At 37.1% G+C, this 15998-nt stretch overlaps 2 protein-coding genes across 3 annotated transcripts in view; one reads left to right on the top strand and one right to left on the bottom strand.

Annotated features, from left to right (window-relative positions):
• The window catches only part of UBAC2 (UBA domain containing 2), a 580006-nt gene that overhangs the window by 259046 nt on the left and 304962 nt on the right, over nucleotides 1-15998 (top strand). The gene's annotated exons all lie outside the window — the stretch shown is intronic.
• GPR183 (G protein-coupled receptor 183) overlaps nucleotides 1-15998 on the bottom strand; it is a 75179-nt gene that overhangs the window by 7176 nt on the left and 52005 nt on the right. For both annotated transcript variants that reach the window (XM_053707815.1, XM_053707816.1), the window contains exon 2: nucleotides 7594-7813. In XM_053707815.1, coding sequence (XP_053563790.1) covers nucleotides 7594-7723 — 130 coding nt within the window. In that variant the 5' untranslated portion in view covers nucleotides 7724-7813. The remainder of the gene's footprint in view (nucleotides 1-7593; nucleotides 7814-15998) is intronic.

Raw genomic sequence — 15998 nt, 5'->3', positions numbered from 1 at the left:
CAGATTAAAGACAAAAAGAACGTCTCCCATTTCTCCACCCAATCCATATCCAATACATTCAGAAACTTTTTCCAAAAGCTATACAATATACAACCCGCCAACCCCAGAAACTTGAACCACAATTTAACTAGATCACAACTAATAGAGGAATATCTTAGCAGACTTAACTTACCACATATTAACGAAATACAAAAAGAACAATTAGAGAACCCCATCTCACTAGCTGAGCTCCAGGCAGCTATGAAACACCTACCCACAGGGAAAGCACCTGGACCAGACGGCTTTAGCCACAAATATTACACCACTTTCCAAGAGATCCTGAATCCATATATGGTACAATACTTCCAATCTATAGACGAGAATAAATCATTCCCTGACACTGCACTGGTAGCCCATATAACATTAATCCCTAAACCTAACAAACCCCAAGATTTACCTAATAATTATCGCCCCATATCGTTACTGAACACGGACATAAAAAAATTTGCACGGATACTGGCTCATAGATTAAACGGAATCCTACCCGACCTGATCCATTTGGACCAGGTCGGCTTTGTGCCAGGAAGAGAGGCGAAAGACAGCACGGTCAGGGCCTTAAATTTAATACATCATGCTAAACACAACAACATCTCCTCTGTCCTTTTGTCCACAGACGCGGAAAAGGCCTTTGACCGTGTTGCCTGGGACTTCATGCGAGCCACACTGACCCATATGGGCCTAGGCACAAAGGTCCTTACCAGGATCTTCTCCCTATACTCCCAGCCCACCGCGAGAATACTAGTAAATGGTACTCTTTCCCCTCCATTTCAAATTAATAACGGAACACGCCAGGGATGCCCCTTATCCCCACTCCTATTCGCCTGTGTGATTGAAACATTGGCAACCAAGATCAGACAAAACCCCCTGATAACAGGAATTACAATTAAGGAACAGAAATATGTTCTGTCTCTGTTTGCCGATGACATGTTATTCACACTCACCGACCCCGAACGCTCAATTCCTCACCTATTAAACGAATTTAATTCCTTCAAATCCCTGTCCAATTTCGCAATAAACATGTCCAAATCAGAAATATTAAACATAAATATGTCAGGCCCCTCACTACTAGCCACACAAGAGATTTCCCCGTTCACCTGGTGCACTCATTCATTGAAATACTTGGGAGTACATTTGACCTCCTCACAAGAAGATATCTTCCACCTTAACTATATACCTGCTAAACACAATATAATACGTGATCTCTCATCGTGGGGATCTAAAAAGCTATCATGGTTAGGCCGTATCGACACGATTAAAATGAATATATTCCCACGTATCTTATACCTACTTCAGACCTTACCAATACCCCTTCCCAAAACATACCTCCCGTCCCTCCAGAAAGCATTCAGCGACTTCATTTGGCGCCGTAGACCGCCCAGAATTAGTAAACAAACAATGCAAACTTCAAAAACACAAGGAGGCCTGGGAGTTCCAAACCTAGCAGCTTATCGCCAAGCTATCTTTCTGCAACGCCTAGTGGATTGGAACATCCATTTCAACCATAAAAGATGGGTACCACTAGAACACTTAATAATGAATAAGCCGCACCTGGGAAGGTTATGTTGGAGCAGCCCACATCTATTCAAATTAATTAGAACAGACAACCCAATGATACAGGAGACCCTTAAGGTTTGGGAACATACAATTAACACAACACACTACATCTCCTCCATACCCTCACCCATGACATCCCTAATTGAAAACGGGGAATTCACGGTAAGGCCCTTCACCACACTATCCACCACAACAACTCTGAACAGAGACCTCGCAGTATATACACTAACTGAAAATGAATCCTTACTATCACAAAATGAATTAGTAAAAAAGGGACTAAACTGTTTCGCTGACTGGTTCACTTACAGACAGACTGCCCACTTTATCACCACACACCCAGAATATGGGAACATGGTCAGACCTCTAACCTCCTTTGAATCCCTGTGCACTCGCTCTCCTCCCCTGAGACATACATTGTCCATCATCTATAAGATCTTAACTCACACACCCCCAGGGCAAATTCCCCCCTATATAGAAAGCTGGGAAAGAGATCTAGGTGTCATTATACTACCCCAAACAAGTAAACTGATATTCCAAGCTACAAAGAAATCTTCAATCTCATCCTCCATTCTGGAGGTCAATTTTAAACTTCTGCACAGGTGGTATCTCACTCCGAAAAAACTACACCGCCTTTTTAGATCTCAAAGCAATAGATGCTGGCGATGCGGCCATGTAAATAGTGACACTGCCCATATGTGGTGGTGGTGCAATAGTATTCAAAACTTGTGGAGGAAAGTCATCTCCGAGATAGAAATTATACTGGATACCCAATTGCCACTTGACCCCCTGATATGGCTTCTGCACAAACCCCCCTCCACTCTCAAATATAAACCATACATACACTTGTTTAAAATTATGACTAACGGAATCAAAGTCTTGATAGCCAAAAATTGGAGAAGTAGAGAAATTCCATCAGTTACCATGTGGGTTAAAAAAGTTTCAGAACTTATAAAATTAGAGGAGTATTACTTCCTTAAAAATGATAAAATGGACTCTTACGCAGAGTTCTCTCATTTGTGGACCACCTACGTCCAAAATGAACGCAAGTAAATCGAGTCAAACTACTAAGTCTAAAATACAGTCACAAGCGTAACATACAAAATCATAACTTACTGGTAATGGGAATTCATACAATTCGATATCAACTACACAAACATCTGGGGCATGGGCGGACCGGGAGCCCTCACTCTTTTCTTCCTACTTATTATATGTTCTCCTCCTTTTTTCTTTTTCTTTTTCTTTCTCTTTCTCTCTTTTATTTTATCCTTCCTCCTTTCCTTCCCCTCTCCTTCCTTGACTAATCATTTCACTATATATGTGAATAAATATCATATCAGTCTTACATACTATTCATAAAACCCACAGTTGACATTGTAAATGGAAAACTGGAGCTGCGCCTCCACCCCCTTGTATCTTTATTTTATATGCACAATAAAAACTGTTTAAAAAAAAAAAAAAAAAAAATAATCTGAATGCAGACCAAGTACGTTGTGATAGGAACAGATTCTTTATTAATAAATTGGTTTATAAAATAAGTTTTAAATTACTAAAACAATTCTCCCTTTTAAAATAATTTGATTCAGTGACCTAATAGGATAATAATCTGAATTCAGATGAAGTACGTTATAAAAGGAACAAATTCTTTAATTGGTTCATAACATAAATTGAAATTACAAAAATGACCATTCAATCTCTAAAGCCCTAAACTTCCATTCACCATTCAATGTATATCACAATATTCTCCTATAAAACTTCTATCAGGTATCATAAACATATAAAACAACTGTAGATGATTCTGTAAAAAAGAACAGTGTAAATAATAATGTAAATGCAATACTAATGTTGTTTTATATGTTTATGATACCTGATAGAAGTTTTATAGGAGAATATTGTGATATACATTGAATGGTGAATGGAAGTTTAGGGCTTTAGAGATTGAATGGTCGTTTTTGTAATTTCAATTTATGTTATGAACCAATTAAAGAATCTGTTCCTTTTATAACGTACTTCCTCTGAATTCAGATTATTATCCTATTAGGTCACTGAATCAAATTATTTTAAAAGGGAGAATTGTTTTAGTAATTTTAAAATTATTTTATAAACCAATTTATTAATAAAGAATCTGTTCCTATCACAACGTACTTGGTCTGCATTCAGATTATTATCCTATTAGGTCACTAATTCAAAATATTTTAAAGGGAGAAAACAAAGGTGGCACTGCGTGTTGTATTTTCATATATACCAAACTACACATAGAACTTTATTTTATTTGTTTTGAGTAACCCACAGCTTTCATTAGCGCCATCTAAACCTATCAATTGTTTTAACCATAAGTAGTTACATAATAATAGGTAGAAAAAAAATAGAAATACCAAAAAAAGAGTAAAAATGAATAGGGGATTAGGGCACAATCTTCTACCAATAGTAAAATGCAAACATTTATTAATATAAAGTTAAGATATTGGAGTTTAGCATTCAACAATTAATGGACCAAAATATCCTAAAGCCAGTGGGGATAGATACAAATAAAATAATGGAGGTTATGACTAAATGCCAAAGATGAATAACCATAAACCAGAGCCACCATACACAATCATTCATTCCCTTTCTCAATGTGAGCAGTACAACAGACAATGGCTTTACCCTGTACATTTTAAAATCAAGGAAGTACTACTCTTCAGAAAACCATATTATTTCAATGACAGTAGCTCGGATGTTCTCTCCAGACACATTTGATTATTTGGTGTTAAGGGTGTTTGCAGTGACATGCTATAAGTGACTTGGTACTATTTAAATTAATTTGAAGGAGATGCAATCATAACTCACAAGTGAATCTTAGAAGAAAATGTAAAAGGTCAATGTGAGGTTTCAAGGTGAATTCAGTGTTAAACACCTTCTGAAAACCTTGTTCCATAGTGTTTGAATGAGTCTGCAGTGCCAACAAATGTGCAGTAAGCTACCGCTCTCCCCCCAGCCCCCTAAGTACCCCTGGGAGGTACAGGAGTCAAGTACCACCTTAATAGCAATTTATAATGCAGCTACCGAATTTGAGGGGATGTTCTAGGTGGGTATACCAATTGCAATGTACAAATCCCTTTGCTATCTGGGAGTATATGTTGGGAGATTAATATTCCTGCAAGCCTGAATGAGTTTACCTGATAGAGAGAGGGGGCTTTTAGTAGCCGTACCCATCAGACATAATGTTACAAAAGGAGTTAGAAATCTCAAAAAATCTTGTCTATGCATGGTGGTGTTTAGAAAGTGTCATAGTTGGGTATATTTTAGTCAAGAGACAAATGTATCTCTGAGTTTATCTAATAATTGTCCTCCTTTGACCAATCTAGCCAAAGGAATTGTATAGTCACATTCTACATTCCTTTCACATCCACTGTCCAATCCCCCAATCATCTCTGCATTTAATGGAACGGAAAACATGGGGGGATCTCTGAGAAGTGATTAATTTGGTTCACTTAGATATCAAAAAGATGTTGATAAATATTAAGGGGCACACATCAATGCTCTGGACATTAAGAATATGAGAATCTATGGATACACAAGCTTAATTTCTCCAGTTTCATGCCAATACAGAATTCTCGGGAGGGTAACCATCTCATAATAGTTTCTAATTGCTACCAGGCACTACTGGCTGTACAGAGTATACTGCACATAGCAATGAAGGAAACTGTTTTCTGTTTACATTAGCAGAAATAAAGTGTAGGGGCACAAAAAAAATAAAGCAACAGCTGCCTCCTTGCCCTGATAAATGTGCTCAGCAGTTGATTACAATCCCTGTGCAGCATGGGTTACTATGGCAACAAACTAGTCTTTGCAACGAGGGCAGCTGAAACTTACACTTTTCTTAGATGCCTAAACTAAGTTCATTACAAGTTGCCTCATTTCTGCTAAAGTAAGTCAGAAAAATGCTGCCTTCTGTGGTGTACACAACATACTGTGCACAGCTAGTACTGCTACAGCCAGTGGCTCCTGGTAGCTGAGCAGGTGGTGCTATACTTGTACTACAGCTGGCTAGGGAGCATAGAAAAATAGTGAGCTGTGTCGAGAAGAAACAATACTATAGTATCATCCTATATTATAAAAGGCCAGGTATGTTTGTCCAAAACTGTCATGCCCAGTAGAGACTGCGCTAGGACAAACATACCTGGACGTAAGGAAGGATCAGTCAGTGAGGATCAGACAGCAGATAGGGTGGGCGGGAGTGGGGTGGCGGGGCGTGACCGGGCGGGAGCGGACGTGGTGAGAGGCATGGCCGGCGGTGCATGCCTGGTGGCCGGATGGGAGCGGGAGTGGTGGGGGCATGGCCGGATAGGAAGCGCAGGCGGCTGGGACTGCTGCACTGCAGAAAATGGCCCATGTACACAGGCTTTAGGACTAGTATAGTTCATAACAGGAAATTACATCACAGGCAAGTTCATTCTCCATTTGAACAACTTTAGCTGCAAAAAATGTAATACATATATTTTGCAAAAATCCTTTTTTTTATTCTTTTTTTAAAATATTGTATTTGTTTTCTGGCTATAGTGTCTCTTTAAATGAAATGACATTACTGTTAGGTAGCAGTACACATATATCATTGTTGACAGCTAATCACTGTTTTTACTTTTTCTTATTAGGTTTTGTAAGTGTGTTTGGACACCAATGAGACCCTTTGTAGATATTGTCCTTGTCTACTATTTCTACACCTCTTGATTACTGTAAGATTTCTTATGGATAGATCCTTTAGGTGCCTAAATATACATATATGTACCCTATCTATAACTTTTTGTAATGTTTGGAAATCATATCAGTTGCTGTTACTAGTATATTTTTAAAGACAAAATGAGAAGAAAACTAAGATGGTTTCACTGTAAGCAGAAGGTAAAACAACAAGGTAAACACAGATGTATGACTCATTGTAATTGTATTACTACTAACTGATTTGAGTATTTCTCAAATATTCTGAAAATAAAGTGTTGTATTTTCCATAGCTACTAATCAATTCTTAAAGAGACATTTTCCTCAAAAAAGGGTCTAATCGTGCATATGAAAGGCAGCATTTAAAGGGACAGGGAGGACAAAATTAAACGTTCATGGTTCAGATAGAGACTTTTCAATTTACTTCTATTATCAAAATTACTTAATTCTGTTGGTAGGCTTCAGGACTACAATGTACTACTGGGAGCTAGCTGGTTATTGCTGGCTACACACATATGCATCTTATCATTGGCTCACCAGACTTGTTCAGCTAGCTCCCAGTTGTTTGCAAGGTTTTAAAACCTTAGTTATATGCAAGTAATAGCAAGAATAAAATGCTCTAATTTATTAGAATATTTTCTTTTTTACTCTCTTATGTCCCTTTAAAATTGTTCAGTAACAGGCAATTGCATTTAAATGGTAAATAATACAGCAGTATCAGTTATGAACTTTGAACTAAAGATTAAGGTTTGATAAGGAAAACCCCCAGAGTTCTAATGTTGGAGAATTAATTATTCTGTGAGCCTTAAAGGGACACTGAATCCAAATTGTTTTCTTTCGTGATTCAGATAGAGCATGCAATTTTATGCAACTTTCTAATTTACTCCTATTATCAAATTTTCTTCATTCTCTTGGTATCTTTATTTGAAAAGCAAGAATGTAAATTTAGATGCCGGCCCATTTTTGGTGAACACCCTGTTGTGTCCAGTGTCTGAACAAAAAAATGTCTGGCTCCTTAGCTTAGATGCATTCTTTTTCAAATAAAGATAGCAAGAGAATGAAGAAAAATTGATAATAGGAGTAAATTAGAAAGTTGCTTAAAATTGCATTCTTTACATGAATAACAAAATAACAAAATTGGGTTCAGTGTCCCTTTAATGATAAATATTGATATATTCAGGATAGGAACATCAACTGTTTTGCACACACTTATTAAATATCCATTTTGTGAAAACAGAGAAAACATTTACAATGTCCCTTTGATTATATAAAATGTAAATCCTTAAAACAAACAAAAAAGGAACTTACCATAAGCCATGAATATAAACTTTAACCTTGAATCCTTTCTTTTAAGGTTTAGCATCCAAAAGCATTTTTGTAATAAACTCTGGATTTTTAAAACAGTGCAAACGGTGAACTCCCTAACTGAGAGACGCATGCAGACATATTTTCTTGTGAAAGTCCTTGTGAAATTTTCCAGCGTTGCTTTTCGAAATACAGGAAGAGTATTGAAGAACTGAAATTAAACCTGTGACAGTGAAAAAGTGATATTGTTTAGGGTCATTAAACATGCCCAAGGAATGTTCTGCTAAAATATCAGTGCTAAAATAGATCTATTTTATTTGTCAGTTCTCTGCTATTTCTAAAAATTATGTAAATAGTAACAGCAGTTATAATCTACAACTCACTCTTGCATGCTGGTAGTGTTGTTTTTGCTTATCTCTCTAAAATGACCATTACACAATGGCAATAGATAATTGAATTAAGCCTCATATAGCCAAAATGTTTGTCCTTCTGAACTATATGATTCCATGTCATAGGAGAATATACAATGAGGCCCATTTAATCAAAAGGTTTCTGAGAACGGCGCAAGCTGAAACATGTTAAAGGGACATTATACACTCATTTTTTTCTTTGCATAAATGTTTTGTAGATTATCTATTTATATAGCCCATAAAGTTTTGTTTGTTTTTTAAATGTATAGTTTTGCTTATTTTTAAATAACATTGCTCTGATTTTCAGACTCCCAACCAAGCCCTAAAGTTTTATGTGAATACCGTCAGCTACCTTCTCCAGCTTGCTCCTGTTTGTGTAAAGGGTCTTTTCATATGCAAAAGAAGGGGGAGGGGGAGTGTCTTATTTCCCACTTGCAGTGGGCTTTCCAGCTACCTTTTCAATGCAGCTAAACTGAGAGCTTCTAAGTAAGTTTTTAAACAGTTTTATACTGGACTTTTATATCAGTGTCTGTGCATCTTATTCTTTATAGTAGTGTCTATTACATGCAGTTATATGAAAATGAGTGTATACTGTCCCTTTAGGCCCTTCTGTATACTTGCAAGTATAACTCTAATTACAAACAAAGCACCTAAATAGTTTTAAGAGTTTGGATACTTTTCATAATATATTTGCTCATTACTAATTGAAATATATTTGATTTGTAAAGTTTTCTAGTGCTTCACAAAATCAGTACAATCCCTGGGACCACGTGTGTTCAACACTAAAACTGGCAAATCTTTAAAAAAAATCTGCCAATGAAATTACACATAGCACTGTAAGAGATATGACAGACAAATAATTTTCTTTTGAGATTCAGACATTTTTTAAAAAAAAGTTTCCATTTTACTTATATTATTACATTTGCTTTGTTCCAATGGTGTTCTTTGTTGAAGAGATACCTAGGTAGATGTCTGGAGTATTACATAGCAGAAAATAGTGCTCCAGACATGTGAGAACATCCCTGCTTTTCAACAAAAGATACCAAGAGGACAAAAAATTTTTTTGATAATGGAAGTAAATTAGAAAGTTGTTTAAAACTGCATGCTCTATCTGAATCATGAAATAATTTTTTTCGGTTTTATGTTATTTAAATTATTAAATTAAAAGCCCATGTGAAATGATTCCACAGCAAGATCAATATCGATTATAGATAAGTCAGAGAAAGGATAGGGAAACACAATACTATCCAGTATGTAGATTACTCAGAAAATTAAATGTTAATGTTAGTAAACCAGGGCCCCATTTATTAAAAGCTGGGCCAGAATGTTTCCTCCCGGGAACCTGTCCACCCGGCTTCTCATGAGCACATTTAACATTGCACAGAGCAGGGGCTGTCAATCATTCTGTTTAAATCGGATTGGGGGGATTTATCTCTACCACACTAGAGGTAGAGGAGAAGCTAGACTGCAGCTACTTAAAGGGACATTCCAGCCAAAAATGGAATCCACATTGATGCATTTCAGTTTTAATTAGAATCATGTTTGTAATATTCTTCTAATAAAAGCTATAGCTGTTTCAAATGTGTATTTAAGTATGCACCGTGCACCAGCATTTTAAACACAGCACTTGCTCAAATAGCCTAAGGTGCTTGTACCATTTGGTAATGGCTCAATTGTTTAATTGCTGACATGATACAAACCCCACTGGCACTCTGAGCAGCTGCAGTATTTAAAAAGCTGGTGCACTGAGAATATCCAGCTATACGTCACATGCGCGTGCAGAGACAATTACTAACACTACAACAGTGATAACTTTTACTAGAAGCATTTTTGCCAATACATGTATATTTCAAATATGTTTATATTCAAAGATGTAATTCATCTTTGTGCATTTCAATTTTGACCGAAATATTTGCATTGCACCTCACTTGCAATGCCAGCACACATTTGCGTGCACTGGAATTACTAAGTTGAGCGCACATATTGCTTTTGTGGAAGCGATATATTTTGCTCAATTTATAACCTGGCCCTGTATTGGTGATGACGAGTACCTGCCAACTACGCCTCTCTGACATTGCCCAGTGTTTGAATGCCGGTATAAGTGGCATATATACATATGTTATATGTACAGTATAGAGTACTATCAATGAAACATTGTATTGCATACATTTGTATATTCAAGCTGAAATGCTAAGTGCATTTCAGTTTTTAGTTTTTACTTTTTGAAAAAATGCAGTAGTATTGAAATCTATAACAATTGTTTTATTATAGAATATGGGAACAATGTGTCAAGCTGCTCTGATTAATGTAACCAATAAGTGCAAGTATGTTTATTAGAAGCGACATACAACCCAATTTTTCTTCTTTCAGGATTTAGATAGAAAATGCTTTTTTAAACAACTTTCCAATTTACTTCTATTATCTATGTTGCTTCCTTCTCTGAGTATCTTTTGTAGAAGAAACATCAATGCACATGGGTGAGCCAATCACATGAGGCATATATATGCGGCCACCAATCATCAGCTCTTGAGCTTATCTAAATATTCTTTTCAACAAAGGCTACAGAGAGCACAAACAAATTAGTTGATAGAAATAAATTGGAATGCTGTTTAAAATTGCTTTCTCTGAATCACAAAAGATAAAAATTGGGTTTCATTTTCCTTTTAAAGCTTTGTGCTCATTCTCAGCTTATATTGCTCATCCTAGTAGCACAAATTAAGTTCCTTAAAGAGACATGTTCTTATGTATTAGAGCCAGGATCTTAAAACCACGGGTCGGGACACATTACTGAGTTGCAACACCACATTCACTGGGTTGCAAAGTGTGTATGCGTTGAAGGAGAGTGTGTGGTGTGTGATATGTGTGTGTGTGTGGTGTGTGTGTTTTATGAGATTGTGTGTTATTACCTTTTACAACATTACAATCAGGAAATAAAATATGCATACATTTTAGTCACTTTGCCAAAAAACATAATTTATGTAAGAACTTACCTGATAAATTCATTTCTTTCATATTAGCAAGAGTCCATGAGCTAGTGACGTATGGGATATACATTCCTACCAGGAGGGGCAAAGTTTCCCAAACCTTAAAATGCCTATAAATACACCCCTCACCACACCCACAATTCAGTTTAACGAATAGCCAAGAAGTGGGGTGATAAGAAAAAAGTGCGAAAGCATATAAAATAAGGAATTGGAATAATTGTGCTTTATACAAAAAAATCATAACCACCACAAAAAAGGGCGGGTCTCATGGACTCTTGCTAATATGAAAGAAATGAATTTATCAGGTAAGTTCTTACATAAATTATGTTTTCTTTCATGTAATTAGCAAGAGTCCATGAGCTAGTGACGTATGGGATAATGACTACCCAAGATGTGGATCTTTCCACACAAGAGTCACTAGAGAGGGAGGGATAAAATAAAGACAGCCAATTCCTGCTGAAAATAATCCACACCCAAAATATAGTTTAATGAAAAACATAAGCAGAAGATTCAAACTGAAACCGCTGCCTGAAGTACTTTTCTACCAAAAACTGCTTCAGAAGAAGAAAATACAACAAAATGGTAGAATTTGGTAAAAGTATGCAAAGAGAACCAAGTTGCCACTTTGCAAATCTGATCAACCGAAGCTTCATTCCTAAACGCCCAGGAAGTAGAAACTGACCTAGTAGAATGAGCTGTAATCCTATGAGGCGGAGTCTTACCCGACTCAACATAGGCAAGATGAAATAAAGATTTCAACCAAGATGCCAAAGAAATGGCAGAAGTTTTCTGGCCTTTCTAAAACCGGAAAAGATAACAAATAAACTAGAAGTCTTTCGGAAAGACTTAGTAGCTTCAACATAATATTTCAAAGCTCTAATAACATCCAAAGAATGCAACGATTTCTCCTTAGAATTCTTAGGATTAGGACATAATGAAGGAACCACAATGTCTCTACTAATGTTGTTGGAATTCACAACTTAGGTAAAAATTCAAAAGAAGTTCGCAACACCGCCTTATCCTGATGAAAAATCAGAAAAGGAGACTCACAAGAAAGAGCAGATAATTCAGAAACTCTTCTGGCAGAAGAGATGGCCAAAAGGAACAAAACTTTCCAAGAAAGTAATTTAATATCCAATGAATGCATAGGTTCAAATGGAGGAGCTTGAAGAGCCCCCAGAACCAAATTCAAACTCCAAGGAGGAGAAATTGACTTAATGACAGGCTTTATACGAACCAAAGCTTGTACAAAACAATGAATATCAGGAAGAATAGCAATCTTTCTGTGAAAAAGAACAGAAAGAGCAGAGATTTGACCTTTCAAGGAACTTGCGGACAAACCCTTATCTAAACCATCCTGAAGAAATTGTAATATTCTCGGTATTCTAAAAGAATGCCAAGAAAAATGATGAGAAAGACACCAAGAAATATAAGTCTTCCAGACTCTATAATATATCTCTCTGGATACAGATTTACGAGCCTGTAACATAGTATTAATCACAGAGTCAGAGAAACCTCTTTGACCAAGAATCAAGCGTTCAATCTCCATACCTTTAAATTTAAGGATTTCAGATCCTGATGGAAAAAAGGACCTTGAGACAAAAGGTCTGGTCTTAATGGAAGAGTCCACGGTTGGCAAGAGGCCATCCGGACAAGATCCGCATACCAAAACCTGTGAGGCCATGCCGGAGCTACCAGCAGAACAAACGAGCATTCCTTCAGAATCTTGGAGATTACTCTTGGAAGAAGAACTAGAGGCGGAAAGATATAGGCAGGATGATACTTCCAAGGAAGTGAAAATGCATCCACTGCCTCCGCCTGAGGATCCCGGGATCTGGACAGATACCTGGGAAGTTTCTTGTTTAGATGAGAAGCCATCAGATCTATTTCTGGAAGTTCCCACATTTGAACAATCTGAAGAAATACCTCTGGGTGAAGAGACCATTCGCCCGGATGCAACGTTTGGCGACTGAGATAATCCGCTTTCCAATTGTCCATACCTGGGATATAAACCGCAGAGATTAGACAGGAGCTGGATTCCGCCCAAACCAAAATTCGAGATACTTCTTTCATAGCCAGAGGACTGTGAGTCCCTCCTTGATGATTGATGTATGCCACAGTTGTGACATTGTCTTATCTGAAAACAAATGAACAACTCTCTCTTCAGAAGAGGCCAAGACTGAAGAGCTCTGAAAATTGCACGGAGTTCCAAAATATTGATCGGAAATCTCACCTCCTGAGATTCCCAAACCCCTTGTGCCGTCAGATACCCCCACACAGCTCCCCAACCTGTAAGACTTGCATCTGTTGAGATTATAGTCCAGGTCGGAAGAACAAAGAAGCCCCCTGAACTAAACGATGGTGATCTGTCCACCATGTCAGAGAGTGTCGTAAAATCGGTTTAAAGATATTAATTGAGATATCTTTGAGTAATCCCTGCACCATTGGTTCAGCATACAGAGCTGAAGAGGTCGCATGTGAAAACGAGCAAAGGAGATCGCATCTGATGCGGCAGTCCTAAGACCCAACATTTCCATGCATAAGGCTACCAAAGGGAATGATTGTGACTGAAGGTTTTGACAAGCTGATATCAATGTTAAACTTCTCTTGTCTGACAAGGACAGAGTCATAGACACTGAATTTATCTAGAAACCTAAAAAGGTTACCCTTGTCTGAGGAATCAATGAACTGATTGGTAAATTGATCCTCCAACCATGAACTTGAAGAAACAACACAAGTCGATTCGTATGAGATTCTTCGAAAATGAGAAGACTGAGCAAGTACCAAGATATCGTCCAAATAAGGAAATACCAAAACCCTATTCTCTGATTACAGAAAGAAGGGCACCGAGAACCTTTGAAAAAAATTCTTGGAACTGAGGCTAGGCCAAACGGTAGAGCCACAAAACTGGTAATGCTTGTCTAAAAAGAGAATCTCAGACACTAAAAGTGATCTGGATGAATCGGAATATGCAGATACACATCCTGTAAATCTATTGTAGACATATAATGCCCTTGCTAAACAAAAGGCAGGATAGTCCTACAGTAACCATCTTGAATGTTGGTATCCTAACATAACGATTCAATAATGATAGATCCAGAACTGGTCTGAAGGAATTGACCTTCTTTGGTACAATGAAGAGATAAAATAAAACCCCAGCCCCTGTTCCAGAACTGGAACTGGCATAAATACTCCAGCCAACTCTAGATCTGAAACACATTTCAGAAATGCTGAGCCTTGCTGTGTTAACTGGGACACGGGAAAGAAAAGAATCTCTTAGCAGGAGGCCTTAACTTGAAGCCAATTCTGTACCTTTCTGAAACAATGTTTCTGAAACCAGAGATTAAGAACGGAATTGATCCAAATTTCTTTGAAGAAAACGTAATCTGCCCCATACCAGCTGAGCTGGAATAAGGGCCGCACCTTCATAGGTACTTAGGAGCTGGCTATAGGTTTCTATAAGGCTTGGATATATTCCAAACTGGAAATAGTTTCCAAACTGATACCGCTCCTGAGGATGAAGGATCAGGCTTTTGTTCCTTGTTGTGAGGAAAGGAACGAAATGATTATTTACCCTGGAAAGAAAGGGAAAGCAAAGTTGACTTAGAAGACATGTCAGCATTCCAAGTTTAATCCATAAAGCTTTTCTAGCTAAAATAGCTAGAGACATATACCTGACATCAACTCTAATGATATCAAAAGATGGTATCACCAATAAAATTATTAGCATGTTATAGAATAATAATAATGCTATAAAATTATGATCTGTTACTTGTTGCGCTAAAGCTTCTAACCAAAAAGTTGAAGCTGCAGCAACATCCGCTAAAAATATAGCAGGTCTAAGAAGATTACCTGAACATAAGTAAGCTTTTCTTAGAAAGGATTCAATTTTCCTATCTAAAGGATCCTTAAATGAAGTACTATCTGCCATAGGAATAGTAGTACATTAGCAGGAGTAGAGACAGCCCCATAACCTTAGGGATTTTTGTCCCAAAAAACTCTAATCTGTCAGATGGCACAGGATATAATTTGCTTAAACGTCTAGAAGGAGTAAATAAATTACCCAAATTATTCCATTCCCTGGAAATTACTTCAGAAATAGCATCAGGGAGATAAAACACTTCTGGAATAACTACAGGAGATTTAAAAACCTTATTTAAACGTTTACATTTAGTATCAAGAGGACCAGAATCCTCTATTTCTAATGCAAATAACACTTCTTTAAGTAAAGAATGAATAAATTCCATCTTGAACAAATACAAAGATTTATCAGCATCAACCTCTGAGACAGAAACCTCTGAACCAGAAGAACCATTATCAGTATCAGAATGATGATGTTCATTTAAAAATTCATCTGAAAAAAAGAGAAGTTTTAAAAGACTTTTATGTATACTAGAAGGAGAAATAACAGACATAGCCTTCTTAATGGATTTAAAAAATAAAATCTCTTATGTTATCAGGAACACTCTGAAAATTAGATGTTGACGGAACAGCAACAGGTAATGTAACAGTACTAAAGGAAATTTTATCTGCATTAATAAGTTTGACATGACATGCAATACAAATAACAGCTGGAGAAACAGATACCAAAAGTTTATAGCAGACTTAGCTTGGTAGCTCCAGCACTGTGCAGTGATTTTCCTGTAGTATCTTCTGACTCAGTTGCAACGTGGAACATCTTGCAATATGTAAAAGAAAAAAACAACATATAAAGCAAAATTGATCAAATTCCTTAAATGACAGTTTCAGGAATGGGAAAAAAATGCCAGTGAACAAGCTTCTAGCAACCAGAAGCAATAAATAATGAGACTTAAATAATGTGGAGACAAAAATGACGCCCATATTTTTTAGCGCCAAAAAAGACGCCCACATTATTTGGCGCCTAAATGCTTTTGGCGCCAAAAATGACGCCACATCCGGAACGCCGACATCTTTGACGCAAAAAAAGTCAAAAAATGACGCAACTTCCGGCGACACGTATGACGCCGGAAACAGAAAAAAATTTTTGCGCCGA

Source organism: Bombina bombina, chromosome 3, assembly GCF_027579735.1.
Source record: "Bombina bombina isolate aBomBom1 chromosome 3, aBomBom1.pri, whole genome shotgun sequence".
NCBI classification, from domain to species: Eukaryota; Metazoa; Chordata; class Amphibia; order Anura; family Bombinatoridae; genus Bombina; species Bombina bombina.
Note: the sequence above shows the minus strand (reverse complement) of the source record. Positions and strands in the feature narration are given on the sequence as shown.